The 17,519-nt window shown below is 41.8% G+C and overlaps 1 protein-coding gene across 13 annotated transcripts in view; it reads left to right on the top strand.

Annotated features, from left to right (window-relative positions):
• The window catches only part of ppfia1 (PTPRF interacting protein alpha 1), a 103,254-nt gene that overhangs the window by 50,199 nt on the left and 35,536 nt on the right, over positions 1 to 17,519 (top strand). For all 13 annotated transcript variants that reach the window (XM_061766201.1, XM_061766196.1, XM_061766199.1 and 10 more), the window contains exons 8-11: positions 5,398 to 5,544; positions 6,038 to 6,172; positions 10,947 to 11,030; positions 11,141 to 11,272. In XM_061766201.1, the coding sequence (XP_061622185.1) occupies positions 5,398 to 5,544; positions 6,038 to 6,172; positions 10,947 to 11,030; positions 11,141 to 11,272 (498 nt within the window). The remainder of the gene's footprint in view (positions 1 to 5,397; positions 5,545 to 6,037; positions 6,173 to 10,946; positions 11,031 to 11,140; positions 11,273 to 17,519) is intronic.

Below are 17,519 nucleotides of genomic sequence, written 5' to 3'. Positions count from 1 at the left end.
ACTTATGGCTGTGTGATATTTCAGTTTTCTTTTTTAATTAATCTGCAAACATTTCAACAATAAAAAAAAATTCTGTCAATATGGGTTGCTGTGTTTACATTGAGGGGGGGAAAATGAACTCAAATGATTTTTGCAAATGGCTCCAATATAACAGAGTGAAAAATTTAAGGGGGTCTAAATACTTTCCGTACCCACTGTAACTTTGAATATTTGTTTTCCTTCATAAATGTAATCACTATTTAAAGACATTTTTTAAAGTTCACTTGGGTTATATTTGCCTATTTACATTTGTTTGATGATCTTAAAGTGGGGAAACAATGCAAAAATAGTAATAGTGAAAAATGAAGTGAAATAGATTTTAGTCAATTCTTTTCCAGAATGAAAGTGCTTAAAGAGGAGGATGCTATTCATGTGGCGCAGCTTGGAGCAGGCATTAGGTGCAGGTGGAGCTTGGCCTGGCTCAAGTTGGAGGCCAAAACTAAAAAAGCAAAGAAATTGGGCAAATTTTATTTTAATATTACATTTCTATACACTATACAGCGGCTGAAATAAGTACTTAACACGTCACCATTTTTCTCACTAAATATACTTTCAAAGGTGCTATTGACCTGAAAATTTTAATAGATGTTGGGAACAACCTAAGTAATCCATACATACAAAGAAAGTAGTACAAATATAAGATATATAAATATAAAATAAGATCATAAATTAAGTTGTGTGTAAAAATGTGAAATGACACAGGGAAAAAGGATGGAACACATGAAGAAAGGGAGGTACAAAAAGGCATGGAAACTGCAATACTTCTGCAACCCGCAATACTTGATTAGTCGACTCGAATGTCTGCATCTTTGCACATTATATGGATATTTTCTGCACTAGCTAATCTATTAATATTAAGATAGATATTTTTTTCTGTAAACAATGTATATTCCTTGATATACGCCATCTAGTGATAACAATGAATAGCGCATCTTAAACAGACACCTGTGTCATCAATTATTTTCTTCCATGAGGTGGTTTGAATTCAAAGACAGTGACGGGATGTAAATATATATACAGCGGCTGAAATAAGTATGAAACACGTTACCATTTTTCACACTAAATATATTTTCCAAAGGTGCTATTGTCATGAAATGTTCACCTGATGTTGGGAACAACCCAAGTTACATAGAAAGAAAGTAGAACAAATAAGATCATAAATTAAATTGCCTGTAATAATGTGAAATGACACAGGGGAAAAGTATAGAAACAGATTAAGAAAGGGAGGTGCAAAAAAGCATTGAAAGCCAAAACATCACCTAAAATCTATCAATAATCAAACGGCAATGCAAATGAATATCAGCTGGTTCAGTCCCAATTGATGGCATAAAAAAATGTCTCATTGCCAAGGTGTGAGTCAAGACATCTCATGAGCCTGGGTAAGAGCAGAGAGCTGTCTCAAGACCACCGCAAACTAATTGTTGCAAAACATAACGATGATGCATTGTTACAGGCGCATATCTAAGCTTCTGAACGTTCCAGTGAGAATGGTTGTGGCCATAAAACGTAAGTGGAAAGCCAATCATACCACCATGAATTTGCCTCGATAAGGTGCTCCTCGCAGGATTTCTGTCAGAGGAGTGCAAAGAATGATCAGAAGAGATGTCCAAGAGCCACCTTTGGAGAGCTTCAAACAGACCTGGAATTAGCAGGTACTGTCACACGGAAAACAGTGAGTAATGCACTCTGCCGCCATGGCCTGCATGCACACTCACCACACAATACCCCATTGCTGGAAGAAAAATCATGTCAACGCTCATTTAAAGTTTGCTGAGCAACATTTGGACAAGCCAGTTAAATACTGGGAGAATATAGTCTGGTCTGATGAGAGCAAAATTGAACTGTTTTGATGCCATAATGCACACCACGTTTGGAAGAGAAATGGCACTGCACATCACCCTAAAAACACCATAGCAACAGTGAAGTTCGGAGATGCGAACATGATGGTGTGGGGCTGCTTTCAGCAAATGTTACTGGTAAACTTAACATTATTGGAATTAATGGGCAAATGTACTGAGACATTCTTGTCGAAAATCTGCTGCCATTTACAGGATGATGAAAATGAAACGAGGGTGGACATTTCATCAGGATAATGATCCAAAACATACTGCCAAGGATGCTCTCAATTGGTTTCAAAGGAAAAAAATGAAGTTGCTAGAATGGCCCAGCCAATCACCTGACTTGAATCCAATTGAAAATCTATGGAAAGAACTGAAACTCAAGGTCCATAAAAGAAGCCCCTGGAACCTTCAAGATTTGAAGACTGCTTGTGTGGAGGAATGGGCCAAAATCACACCAGACCAATCCATGTGACTAGTTTCTCCATACAGGAGGCATCTTTAAGCTGTCGTTGCAAATAAAGGCTTTTGTACAAAGTGTTAAATAAATACCAGTTGGTGTCATTTCACATTACACATAACTAACTCAATTGCAGGTGTTTTTTGTAGTTTTGACTGTGAATACGCACACACACACTCACACACACCACAATTTGCACATTCACATTTTATTTTGTAATTTTTATTTTTTTAATTGACCATGCTGTGGTTAAAAAAAAATCTAAAGTTTCTATTTACTCAGTACTTGAGTAATAAAACCCCAATTTCAATGAAGTTGGGACATTGTGTTAAACATAAAAACAGAATACAATAATTTGCAAATCATGTTCAACCTATATTTAATGGAATACACTACAAAGACAAGATTTTTGATGGTCAAACTGATAAACTTTATTGTTTTTTAGCAAATAATCATTAACTTACAATTTTATGGCTGCAACATGTTCCAAAAAAGCTGGGACAGGGTCATTTTTACTACTGTGTTACATCACCTTTTCTTTTAACAACATTCAATAAACGTTTGGGAACTGAGGAAACTAATTGTTGAAGCTTTGTAGGTGGAATTCTTTCCCATTCTTGCTTGATGTACAGCTTCAGCTGTTCAACAGTCCGGGGTCTCCGTTGTCGTATTTTACGCTACACATTGCGCCACACATTTGCAATGGGAGACAGGGCTGGACTGCAGGCAGGCCAGTCTAGTACCCACACTCTTTTAGTACGAAGCCACGCTGTTCTAACACGTGCAGAATGTGGTTTGGCATTGTCTTGCTGAAATAAGCAGGGCGTCCATGAAAAAGACGTTGCTTGGATGGCAGCATATGTGTCTCCAAAACCTGTATGTACCTTTCAGCATTAATGGTGCCTTCACAGATGTGTGAGTTACCCATGCCATTGGCACTAATACAGCCCCATACCATCTCAAGTCACATCCACAATTTCCAAAAACAATTTGAAATGTGGACTCGTCGGCCGGCGTTTCTGGGTGTTGTTGATAAATGGCTTTAGTAGAGTTTCAAGTTCCACTTACGGATGTAGCACGAACTGTATTTACTGACATTGGTTTTCTGAAGTGTTCCTGAGCCCACGTGGTGAGATCCTTTACACATTGATGTCGGTTTTTGATGCAGTGCCTCCTGAGGGATCGAAGGTCACGGGCATTCAATGTTGGTTTTCGGCCATGCCGCTTACATGCAGTGATTTCTCCAGATTCTTTGAACCTTTTGATGATGATATGGACCGTAGATGATGAAATCCCTAAATTCCTTGCAATTGTACGTTGAGGAACATTGTCCTTAAACTGTTTGACTTTTTTCTCACACACTTGTTCACAAAGAGGTGAACCTCGTCCCATCTTTGCTTGTGAATGACTGAGCAATTCAGGGAAGCTCCTTTTATACCCAGTCATGGCACCTGCCTGTTCCCAATTAGCCTGTTCACCTGTGGGATGTTCCAAACAGTTGTTTGATGAGAAATCCTCAACTTTCTCAGTCTTTATTGCCATCTGTCCCAGCTTTTTTGCAACGTGTTGCAGCCATAAAATTCCAAGTTAATGATTATTTGCTAAAACTAATAGTTTATCAGTTTGAACATTAAATATATTGTCTTTGTAGTGTATTCAATTAAATATAGGTTGAGCATTATTTGCAAATCATTGTATTCTGGTTATAACGGATAAGCAGTAGAAAATGGATGGATGTATTCTGTTTTCTGTTTATGTTTAACACAATGTCCCAACTTCATTGGAATTGGAGTTGTAATTTAACTTTTTTACTTTTTACTCTTAAATAATATTTTGAAAGACTACTTTTTACTTGAGTCACATTATTTTCAAGTAACAGTACTCTTACTTGAGGAGAATGTTTGATTAGTCTACCCAACTCTGGAGCGGACATCCTCTATTGCTAGTCTTACGTTTAAGCAACATTTTTGCTCATCAGATCAGCCAGCGTGGTATTTGTTGCACTGGTCTTTTGTATGTTCGCGTTGAGGTGCTGCGGGTCGTGGCCCTGGTTGTGGTCCGAGCTTAACCGCAAATCACACGTAACATCGGCGACAAGGGTTGATCCGCTAGTACATCTTGTATTAATTAGGAAACGCGGCTACAATTATCTAATTAATTTACGGATGTAAATGTTAAATGTATTAAGCAATGGAGCGATGTTAAGGATTATGTCACAATACAGAATGAACGAACTTGATATTCAGAATTGACCAATAAAAACAGAAAAATTTACTTAATATTTTCCTGGAGGATGCATCTGGGATTAGCCTTTGAAGTTGGTAATAGTGAAAAATTACGTGAAACAGACTGATTTTAGTCAATTCTTTTCCAGAATGAGAGTGCTTAAAGAGGAGGATGCTTTTCATGTGGCACAGCTTGAAGCAGGCCTCAGGTGCAGGTAGAGATGGGCCTGGCTCAAGTTTGAGGCCAAAACAAAAAAGCAAAGGAATGAGGCAAATTTAATTATAATCCTAAATTTGTGAATCGTGTACTTGAGCGATGTAAATGTTTTTCTGCGTGAAGAAAATGTTTATTTATTGTCCTATTCAGTGTCTTTCAGATTGCCTAATTTATGTTAAAATAAAATAAAAAACATTCCAAGTTGGTGTGTTCAATACTTGTTCCCTGTCATTTCACATTATTACACATAGCTTAATATCTGATCTTATTTGTTCTACTTTCTTTGTATATATGATTGGGTTGTTCCCAACATCTCGTGAAATTTTCATGTCAATAGCACCTTTGGAAATGGTGACGTGTTAAATACTTATTTATGGTGACGTGTTAAATACTTATTTCAACCTCTATACAGTATATAGTAGGTAAATATTGAAATAATATTCAATTTTTTTTAATGCAAACATTTTTCCTGTGTGATTTTGTCTGTTGTAGCAGTGCAGTTAGCATCTTTTCATAGTTTTGTCATTACAAGTCAACTGAAAATGACAAATGGGTCACGTAGTAATTGGGTTTTGTGATTAAAAATGCTGGCAATGATGCATGTTTGTGCTTGTATAGTCTATGGCTCAGAAGGAGGATATGGAAGAGAGGATCACCACTCTAGAAAAGCGCTACCTGGCAGCTCAGCGGGAGGCTACGTCCGTCCATGACCTGAATGACAAATTGGAGAATGAAGTAGCCAACAAAGAGTCCCTCTGTAGACAAGTAAGTTACCCAACTATAATGATGTATGCTGTGGCATTTTAACTGTGTTCATAACACAACTCTTTAGAGATTTCAGTGTGCTGTGCTGACACATCACTTTCATACCCGTGACTTTGGTTCAAGCATAGCTGGCAAGTTGTTGGAATTTGAAGGTGCTGTCGTGTGTCGTGCGCATACAAAACAGTGGAAGAATCAAGTTTGCAGTAGTTTGAGCTGATTGATGTTTTTTGATTTTCTGCAGTTTTTTAAATCCGCTAATGAATTACTTTTGTGTTCTCTTAATGACGAGGCCAGCAGACCGTGTATGGAAAACCTAATGCTTTTGACTTTCTATATATTGAAAATAATACTTAAAATAACCTAAAATCTTACTGATCTTAGCGGTTGGCTGTTATCTTATTTTGTTTGATGGCGAGAATATGAATCTACAAGCCTGGATTTTCCATTGAAGAGTCTTCAACTTTATTGTTGTGACTATTTCGTTTTTACGCAGACTGAAGACAGAAACCGGCAGCTCCAAGAGAAACTAGAGCTAGCTGAGCAGAAGCTACAGCAGACTATCCGCAAAGCAGAGACTCTGCCAGAGGTGGAGGCTGAGCTAGCACAAAGGGTAGCTGCCCTAACGAAGGTATTGGCATCTGCCTGTGTCTCTTGATTTTTCTCTTTTTATTTACTGCATTTATACAAATCCTTAAACATTTGCGGTGCATCTCTCCTGGTAAACTGAGCTTCAACCATTTTCAAAGGCTCACTATTGTATTTTTGGTCTGCAGATATATAAGTGAAGGTAGGAACTTTCTGTGGCATGTGGAGGGTCAACCCTTGTTTTGCAGTCTAAATATTGGAGACCTGTTTTTAGATATGTGGCTATTTTTGTCCATTTATCATTACAACCTTAGTCCTAGACAGCATTTGCAGAACTGGACAGGCAGTTTACACCGTTTAACAATAAGTTTTGGCTCACAATATTTCCCTGTGATGCAATGTTATTTCCATCTAAGGGTCTTAGATTAAGTTTGTCCTATCTTTCTTGCAGTTTAATAATAATCCCCCTGCAATTTACTGAATTACCAATGCTGGAGTCACATAGTTGATACCCAAAGAGGATCCAGCAAATAAGTAGTGTTAGTTTGGTATGGAACAGTATTTATCTATTAATAGTACGACATTATTTTTTATATTTTCTGTGTTCCATATAGGCATCCCTAATTTAGAAATTTTCATTTTGAATTCAGTGCTTTACCTGAGCCATTAAGGTGTTAAAGGTAATGACTGAAAGATTGTCCTTGTTCTGTATTGAACCATTTCATCAAGTTGTGCTTACTTTATTTTGGACATGATTTTATTCTTGCTGTCACATTTCATTTTTGTGTGGTCTTCATGACTTTGCCTTTATCATTTCCTTCTCATACCCTTAGTGTGTTCCGTGTGGCTCTAAGGGCTCTAAGATTCAAAAGGTAGAACAATCTTTCCAGAAGGGTCAAGTCTTTCAAGTCCTCCTGGATCCATGCAACTAAATTTTGTTCTGTTATTTAATTTAACCAGGCAATATATAGCTGTATAGTAATACATCCAAAATCCATAGTAATATAACAGTATTACAGTGATCCCTCGTTTTTCGCGGTTAATGGGGCCCAGAACCCCCCGCGAAAGGTGAAAAACCGCAAAGTAGGATTTGCCCCCTCCCACACCCCCTTAGGAATTTTCGTGTATGTGTATGTGGGTACCAGAATGTTTAAAATATGTAAACAGTATTTATACTTTACATATTTGAGACAAAGATTACAACAGTACACGTATTTACTTAAATCTTTCATTATAAAACCTTATACAGTAATTAACATTTATCAACATTGCCTGCTGAGAGAGGCGAAGAGGCTTGTGTTGGTGGCAGAGGAGAGGCTCTCACTTGACTCGTAGAGGCTTTAGGTTCACTCGGAGACTCTTCTGCTGGAGGCGCTGATGGTGCAGCTGGGGTTTTACCTTGGAGAAAAACATGGTGATGGGTAGTGTCTTTGTTTTTTCTTTTGCTTCAAAATTCCCCTGTACAAGGACATAACCCCGTCTCTTATTACGCGGCGTTACCACACGTTTCGCTTCCTTATTGAAGCAGTTTTGCGGATGTTTGCTTCCTCTTTCTTGATGCACCGCACTGTAGATTCATTCACGCCATAATGGCGTGCCACAGATGCATAACTTCTGCCCTCTTTGATCATATCTTAAAGTTTCACTTTTTTGCTGATGGTCATCATCATCTTCTTCCTCTTGGCGCCCCGGAGGAAGCTTTTGCAGGGGCACAGCGCTTAGTCGGCATCGTAAGGGCTTAACTAATCAAAAAAAGTTAGCGCTTAAACAAAAAAAGTTATCACGAACACAACACTAAGATACAGTATGCGAGACGGTCAACAGCGTGGACGAGACTGGCGAGACACAACAAGGGAAGATGCTGGGTGAGGCTGCGATGATGCACAGCCAATCAGCTCATGGGATAAATCCACTTGTGCTCTCATTGGTCGATGTCGCGCCGGGAACAAATCACGCGCCTTGTATGAGTGCCCGTGGCATGTACAGTACAGTACAGGCATGTACAAAGCCTGTGAGTCAACTCATCTCTTTGTTTGGCATGCAGGTAAACCTTCTCTCTCGAGCATCAACATGAAACAACTCGTCTTTCCGCAATATGACTGCTGATATGGCTGTATTTTTTCATTTTTATTTTTTGATGATTTATTTTTTTTTTTTTTGATGAATATTTTGGAAAAACCCGCGAAGCACTGAAGCCGCAAAACGTGAAGCGCGAAGTGGCGAGGGAACACTGTATATCGCAAATTTTAAAAGGCTAACAATAACCCTGTTCTGTTACATAGGAAGTGCTTGGTTAGGTGAAGTACCAGACAAAATTGAAAAATGTTGTTCTTATTTAGCCTAAGTTGTGGCACTAATTTAGCCTTGTCTGTAGTTGTCTGTTTTTACAGTGCATCTGGAAAATATTCACAGCGCTTAACTTTTTTTTCTCCACATTTTGTAATGTTACAGCCTCATTCCAAAATGGAGTAAATACATTTTTTCCTCAAAATTCTACACACAACACCCCATAATTACACGAAAACAAGTTTTTTTTGTTTTAAATCTTTGCAACTTTATTTAAAAGAAAAAAAAAAAGGAACTAAGAAATCATATGTACATAAGTATTCACAGCCTTTGCCCCTAAGCTCAAAATTGAGCTCAGGTGCATCATGTTTCTGCTGATCATCCTTGAGAGGTTACTACAGCTTAATTGGAATCCACCTGTGGTAAATTCAATTGATTGGACATGATTTGGAAAGACACACACCTGTCTATCTCATGTCCCACAGGTGACAGTGCATGACAGAGCACAAACCAAACATGAAGTTAAAGGAATTGTTTGTAGACCTCAGAGACAGGATTGTTTTGAGGCACAAATCTGGGGAAGGGTACAGAAAAAGTTCTGCTGCTTTGAAAGTTCCAATGATCACAGTGGCCTCCATCATCTGTAAATGGAAGAAGTTCCGGACCGCCATGACTGTTCTAGAGCTGGCTGGCCATCTAAACTGAGCAATCGGGACAGAAGGACCTTAGTCATGGAGGTGACCAAGAACCCAATGGTCACTCTGTCAGAGCTCCAGGGGTCCTCTGTGGAGAGAGGAGAACCTTCTAGAAGGACAACCATTTCTGCAGCACTCCACCCATCAGGCCTGTATGGTAGAGTGGCCAGATGGAAGCCACTCCTTAGTAAATGGCACCTGCCAGCCCACCTGGAGTTAGCCAAAAGGCACCTGAAGGACTCCTACACAATGAGAGAGAAAATTCTCTGGTCTGACGAGACAACGATTGTACTCTTTGGTGTGAATGCTAGGCGTCATGTTTGGAGGAAACCAGGCACCGCTCATCACCTGACCAATACCATCCCTACATTGAAGCATGGTGGTGGCAGCATCATTCTGTGGGGATGTTTTTCAGTGGAAGGAACAATTGCAATGTACTGAGACATTCTGAATGAAAACCTGCACCAGAGTACTCAGAACCTCAGAATGGGGCAAAGGTTTACTTTCCAACAGGGCAGCGACTCTAAGCACACAGCAAAGACGACAAAAAACGACACTCCCCATCCAACTTGATGGAGCTTGAGAGGTGCTGCAAAAAGGAATTGGCGAAACTGCCCAAAGATAGGTGTGCCAAGCTTGTGGCATCATATTCAAAAAGACTTGAGGCTGTAATTACTGACAAAGGTGCATCAACAAAGTATCGAGCAAAGGCTCTGAATACTTATGTACATGTGATGGTTTTAGTTTATTTTTAATACATTTGCAAAAATTTCTAAATAAACCTTTTTGCATGTTGTCATTATGGGGTATTGTGTGTAGAATTTTGAGGGGAAAAAGTAATTCATTTTTGGGATGAGGCTGTAACAACAATGTGGAAAAAGTGAAACGCTGTAAATACTTTGGAGATGCACTGGGTGTAGTTGAGTGCGCTGTGGCTGGTATCGCCACTCTTTTCCTCAAACACACAGCCCTGCTAACACAAACAGGAACTGCCAGTTGGTTTGCTCTGAGACCTAAAAAGACCCTTCTCACTGAAATACTCAAAACTGTGTTACAAAATGATTTTCAAGAATAATTTAAATGTGTTTCCACCAATACATTTTACTTATAATGTATATAGATAGATACAGATAGCTGTTTTATTATTGTTATGCAATGATAGATCTGCTTTTAATATTTGTTGTACTTACCTTTGCTTTGTCCTGAACTTGTGCATCTTCACTGCTAGTAGCCATTATTTGATTTATGTCAACACATACTACATTTTAGCCTGTTGAAGTAGATTGCTCCATTATTTTGAAGCATTTCAGCTTTGTCCCACAACCTTGTCAAGGATGACTGGCCACTGCAAGAGAGAGCAAAGCGTAGCTGTGGAGAAACATATTAGTTTGGAGAATTAAGTATGGTAAGCCACTGACCAGGCGGCACGGTGACCGACTGGTTAGAGCGTCAGCCTCTCAGTTCTGAGGACCTGGGTTCAATCCCCGGCCCCGCCTGTGTGGAGTTTGCATGTTCTCCCCGTGCCTGCGTGGGTTTTCTCCGGGAACTCCGGTTTCCTCCCACATCCCAAAAACATGCATAAATTGGAGACTCTAAATTGCCCGTAGGTGTGACTGTGAGTGCGATTGGTTGTTTGTTTGTATGTGCCCTGCGATTGGCTGGCAACCAGTTCAGGGTGTACCCCGCCTCCTGCCCGATGACAGCTGGGATAGGCTCCAGCACGCCCGCGACCCTAGTGAGGAGAAGCGGCTCAAAAAATGGATGGATGGAAGCCACTGACCAAACAACATACTAAGAAGCATAAATGCTTTTTTTTCCCCTGTCTCCCTTGCTCAGGCAGAGGAACGCCATGGTAATGTGGAGGAGAGATTGAAGCAACATGAGGCCCAGTTGGAGGAGAAGAATCAGGAACTGCTCAGGGTAAGAAAGGGGTGAGCTGGGATTCATTCAGTCATTGGGCCAATCTCCAACATATAGTACTGTACTCTAGTTGAATAACTCAATATTGGAACTTTTTATTTCTCATTCAGGCAAGGCAAAGAGAGAAGATGAATGAGGAGCATAACAAGCGTCTCTCTGAGACAGTGGACAAGCTCCTGTCTGAGTCCAACGAGAGACTCCAGCTTCACCTAAAAGAGAGGATGTCTGCTCTGGAGGACAAGGTAGTTGTCATCCATTTGTGTTATGATTGCTCATTTAGTTATATAAGCCGTGTGCCCATTGATATACAGTCATGGTGAAAAATATTGGCACCCCTGGTATTTGTCTAAAAAGAATATTATATATAATTCTGGCATTTAACAAATAGAAATAATGTTGGTATTCCTAATTGACCTAAAACAGTCAGACAGTCAGTGGGAAAAGTAAAGTTTATTTTATTTATTTTAGACAGTCATGACTCAAAACATTGTCATCCCTGGGGTGGCAATATTTTTAAGCATAACTGTAGCTATGTAATGGAATGATTCTTGTCAATGTCAATCATTAAATGTTGCATTCTATGGTGCTGTCGCTTAGTGTTGTCGCACGCGAAGGATTCGTTCAAATGAACAGAGGGAACGTAGTGAATGGAATTACTTCATGAACTGATTCGTTCTGTTAGAGGTAAAAAGAGAACAAAGAAAGGTTGCGGCTCGGGTTTAGCCTGGCGACCGTTTGAAGCTCTATTACCGGGTTCTTTTTTTCTGGTTGGGCGATTCTTCAATGATTAGGCCGTCATTTTCAGTCCGACGCTCTCACTGCGCCCCGAGATTGCGGTACTCAGAGACAGCGTGCTCCATGATCTATAAATTTACTAATGAATGTGTTGGCTATTGGCAGGGATAGGTCAGTACGTCCGCCATATTGAATGTGTCAGTTTTGCTTCTACCAAATGGCACACTCCAACAACGCCGCAAGTTTCCGAATGTTCCGGGGTGCAGCGAGCCCGCCCGGAGTGAACTTCCCAGCTTACCCTTTGTTGATATTTTGTGCCGATGTTGTATCTGTGTGACTAAGTGTAATGCAACTGTATGTTTAATAGAAGGGCTGGGTGTTTATCTGTAAGGGGATGTATCAAACAAAAAGTGTATGCAGTGTTGTGTAAGCTTGCAGCCAGTAATTTATATCAGAATCATCTTTATTTGCCAAGTATGTCCAAAACACACAAGGAATTTGTCTCCGGTAGTTGGAGCCGCTCTAGTACAACAGACAGTCAATTTACAGAACACTTTGGAGACATAAAGACATTGACAAAAAACAATTGTGCAAAAAGATGCAGAGTCCTCTAGCACTTAGAGCAGTTCGAATGACTAATATTGCAATAGTCCGGTGCAATGACCATTGTGCAAAGGGCGCTGAGACTTCAAGGAGTGTATGCGGTTCAAAGTGACGAGTAGTGCGATAATCTGGGACAATGTTGGTTGTGCAAATGTTACAGATACTCCTCAATCAGTGTGCAAATGGAGCAGATGCTACTCTGGCATGAGTGGCCAGTATATGCAAATAGTGCAGCATGGCGAGACAACTACAGTGAGTGCACAAGTAATACATAATTGGCCCCACAGAAATGTGACAACGAACTCAAGTCAAAAAATTGCCAGCTTGTTGTAATGGAATTATAGGTTAGGTGTTTAAGAAATTGATCGCAAGAGGGAAGAAGCTGTTGGAATGTCTACTAGTTCTAGTTTGCATTGATCGGTAGCGCCTACCTGAGGGAAGGAGCTGGAAGAGCTGGTGACCGGGGTGCGGAGGGTCCGAGAGGATTTTGCACGCCCTTGTCTTAGTTCTGGCAGCGTGCAAGTCCTCAATGGTGGGTAGGGGGGTACCGACAATCCTTTCAGCAGTTTTGATTGTCCGTTGTAGTCGGAGTTTGTCCTTTTTTGTAGCAGCACCAAACCAGACTGTGATGGAAGAACACAGGACTGATTCGATGACCGCTGTGTAGAACTGTCTCAGCAGCTCCGGTGGCAGGCCGTGCTTTCTCAGAGGCCGCAGGAAGTACATCCTCTGCTGGGCCTTTTTGAGGACGGAGTTGATGTTGGTCGCCCACTTCAGGTCCTGAGAGATTGTAATTCCCAGGAACTTGATGGTCTCGACGGTTGACACAAGGCAGCTGGACAACGTGAGGGGCAGCTGTGGCGAAGGATGCCTCCTGAAGTCCACGATCATCTCTACAGTCTTGAGCGTGTTCAGCTCCAGGTTGTGTCGGCCGCACCACAGCTCCAGCCGCTCCGCTTCCTGTCGATATGCAGACTCGTCACCGTCCTTGATGAGGCCGATGACAGTGGTGTCATCTGCAAACTTCAGGAGTTTGACAGTCAGGTTCGCTGAGGTGCAGTCGTTCGTGTAGAGAGAGAAGAGCAGCGGAGAGAGGACACAACCTTGGGGCGCCCCAGTGCTGATGCTGCGTGTGGATGAGGTGACCTCCCCCATCCTGACCTGCTGTGTCCTGCCCGTCAGAAAGCTGTAAATCCACTGGCAGATGGCAGGTGAGACGCTGAGCTGGAGAAGCTTGGATGAAAGGAGTTCAGGGATGATGGTGTTGAGCGCTGAGCTGAAGTCCACAAACAGGATCCTTGCGTAGGTCCCTGCACTGTCTAGGTGTTCTAGGATGAAGTGCAGTCCCATGTTGACTGCATCATCCGCAGACCTGTTCGCTTGGTAGGCAAACTGCAGGGGGTCCAGCAGGGGACCTGTGACACTCTTGAGGTGGTCCAGCATGAGACGTTCAAAGGACTTCATGACCACAGATGTCAAAGCGACAGGCCTGTAGTCATTCAGACCGGAGATTGCAGGTTTCTTGGGGACTGGAATGATGGTGGAGCGTTTGAAACAGGATGGAACTTCGCACATTTCCAGAGATCTATTGAAGATCTGAGTGAAGACTGGAGCGAGCTGGTCCGCGCAGACTTTGAGGCAGGATGGGGACACATGGTCCGGGCCTGCCGCTTTGTTAATCTTTTGTTGTTTGAAGATGCATCTCACATCCTGTTCATGGATGTTTAACGCAGAAGTCAGAGGTGTGATTGTGGTCGCGGGTGGGGCCGGGTGGGTGTGTGGTGTGAAACTGTCCTTTTCAAATCTGCAGTAGAAGGTATTCAAGTCATTGGCTAGTGTGCTATTGTTCTCAGCTTGGGGGGATCGTCGCTTGTAATTAGTCAGCGATTGGAATGCATGCCAGACTGATTTAGAGTCGTTTGCGCTAAGCTGTTTTTCCAACTTTGCTGCATAGTTCCTCTTTGCAATGTTAATTTCTTTAGTCAGCTGGTTTCGAGCTCGATTATACAGGGCCCTGTCCCCGCTCTGATATATCAGTTCCTTTCTCAGTTCAGTTAAGCTCAGCTGGGAGCATGCTGAGCAGGAGTGGAACTACCGCCTTACGTGACTTACCCTTGGATCTTGGGCAAACGATACAGCCAGGGTGGAGGCAGGTTGACACTCTCCACCAGACAGCTGTAGAAACTCCTTAAGACACCGCTTCCCTGTCCAGCATGTTGCAGCTTCCGTAGGAAGGGGAGCCAGTGCTGAGGGGGATTGAGAAGGAGACGGTGTTGTGGATCCCGACTGTCTGTTGGTCAGTAAGTGATGGACTCAGCAAGAGAATGTCCAGTGTTTGCACCAAGGTCTGTGGGATGATGGTGTTGAAGGCAGAGGTGAAATCCAGGGTGAGCAGGCGGAAGTAGGCATTCTTGCGCCCCAGGTGGGTTCGGGCTGTGTGGACCACTGATAAAACGGCATTATCAGTGGAGCAGTTCTTCCTGTATGCGCACTCGTGAGGGTCCACAGTGACGTCAATGGCGTGTTTGACCTGTGCCATGATCAGCTTCTCAAAGCACTTCATGACTATTGGAGTGAGGGCTACTGGCCGATAGTCAATCAGACCTGTCACTGTGGAGTACTTGGGTATCCGGATGATGAAGGTAGTCTTTAGGCAGGTTGGGACAGATGCTAATTGGAGTGAGGTGTTAAAAATATCTGGTAGCACATCTGCCAGCTGGTGGGCACAGTCTTTCAGTACCCATCCTGGGGTGTTGTTAGGACCTGCGGCCTTGTGGGTGGTTAATTCTTTGCAGGGTCTTCATCAAGTCTGCTGGTGTTAAGATAAGGGGCATGTCATTCGATGGTGGCGTGAGACTGGCGCTGGGGGCAACGTAGTTGGGCTCCTCAAAGCGGTCAAAGAACATGTTGAGGGCATCTGGTAGGGAAGGGTCTTCTGGGCATTGTGAGTCCTTGGTGGTGTAATTTGTGATGGACTTGATGCCTTTCCACATGCTCCGAGGAAGTGCTCAAAATCTTTTAACTCACCGGCCAAGATGGAAAAAAATCCCCCACCCAACCATATTTTTTACCGGCCAAAATCTGAAATCATTTTACATAAGGCTTCACAATATGTTGAATAAATATCGTCATTGCAATAATGGCACATGCAATATGTGTGCAGCCCTAATTTTACACATATTTCTATAATATGGTATTATGTTGGATGGAAATTGAGAGAAGTCACAGCAACATTAAACAACAGCAATAAGAAAAAATTGTTTTATTTAACATCCATAAAATGTGGCCTCACAGTCCTCCTGCTACAGCATTAGAGCCTCCGTGGGATCATACTCCCTGGTACGTGTGTGTCAGTTTAATTTTTCATAATTGAACCCTGAAAGGACTAAGTAGCTTCGGGGCTGAAACATCAGACTGTAGATATTTCATTTAATTTGGTTTTAAAGATTCAAAGACAGTAAAACTGCTGATTCTTGTATTATGAGATTATCTTAATGTTTTTAGCTTGTAATGTCCAACCTTTATTGTGTTTGTTTTAGGGCTGGGCTATCTGGCAAAAAAAAAAAAAAAAAAAAATCACAATTAATTTTTTCCGTATCGTCCGATATCGATTATTATCACAATTTTTTAAAATTGTTCTTAAACTTTATTTAAATAGCCTGTTTTAAAGCATCTGTACTGAAAACTAAAAAAGGTAGTGAGTAGTTCAACATTTTATTAACACATTTTGTTATCAACACTTACAGTCAATAATTAAAACGGTAACCCCAACATGATATGAGCATACTAAGCAAATAAAATACATATTAAAAAATATATAAGGACACATTTCACTCAACAGTGCAGCAAATGTAGAAAAATGTAATACTAGTTTGAAGTCCTGGGTATTTTTGGAGGTACAAGATACAAAATAAACAAAACAGGCTATATTGAAGTTACTTTGACTTGTAAGCATTATCATTCTCCAGTTATGATGCTACATACCCTGTTAACATTATTGCTACCTTCGAATGTGCATCATCTTTAATAACAATACAGATGAACTAGTTTTGTCTTTTCAGAAACCACCTGCATAATGATGACAAGATTAATTGTTGCTGGTGGCTTCACTGCTAGCAATGGCTAACTGCTAATGCTACTTGTGCTGGCAACAGAAGCTGTACTGACTGCAATCTTGTTTTTTTTTGCTTTGCACATAATCACTTGGACGGTACTTTTTCAAATGAATAAACAGTGTTGTCCATTTTTGAGAGCGCAGACATACCTTACACATCAGCTAGCTATAGCATTGCTTCACGTCACTTGGGAGACGATGGCACGTAATCGGCATTGGGTCCTCACGGTCCTCCATTGCCAGGGTGAGGACGGGCCGCTGCCGACTCAGCAGGCTCAGAGAACGGCTGAGTTGGGGTCTTGGTCTTGCTACAGGACAAGCCAGCTGAGTAGGCACGGTTTCTTTTTACTCCCACAACTTGCAAAAGGAAGTGGAGTAGAAAAAGATGTCTCTGATTGGCTGTTTTCACACACATTTCCATCATGTTAGAGCGAGGAAATACTCATACAGCTGATAACCGAGCTTGGCATTACAGGAATCCCACGCACTTTCCTGGCAGGACACACACTGCTCCAATATAAGTGGCTCCAGGACACGCGGCGCCGCAATATGATTGCCACGTATGGTTGTGTACGTGGGTACAAACATTCACTCGCCATGTGGGGAGTAGTGCTCTGAGATTCACTTGCCAAATAATTTAGTCGCATTTGGCGCCTGGCAAGTGTTAATTACGGATCCTGTTCCAAGGGTCAGTGGACCTGAAGTGGCAGTGCTCTCACCTCTCCATTCATTCAGGACTTCTGGTTTGGGTGGACAGCAATTGTCTTGGTGGTAGAAACATCATCAGCACATTGAGAGATGAGGCACAGGACGGATAAGGTGTATTCCTCCAGGTTCACTTTTCCTTCCTATGTAGCTGCGTCCCTGAATATTTGCCACTCATCCCTGAGTATTTGCCACGCATCCCTGAGTATTTGCCACTCATCCCTGAATATTTGCCACTCAGTGGACTGGAAACAGTCTTGGGGCACAGATGCTGTATCACTGGGCCACACAGTGACACTTCTGACTTGTTTCTCCATTGTTTCCCCACCCTT

Source organism: Phyllopteryx taeniolatus, chromosome 2 (assembly GCF_024500385.1).
Source record: "Phyllopteryx taeniolatus isolate TA_2022b chromosome 2, UOR_Ptae_1.2, whole genome shotgun sequence".
Taxonomy (NCBI): domain Eukaryota; kingdom Metazoa; phylum Chordata; class Actinopteri; order Syngnathiformes; family Syngnathidae; genus Phyllopteryx; species Phyllopteryx taeniolatus.
This window is presented reverse-complemented; position numbering and strand designations above follow the sequence as displayed.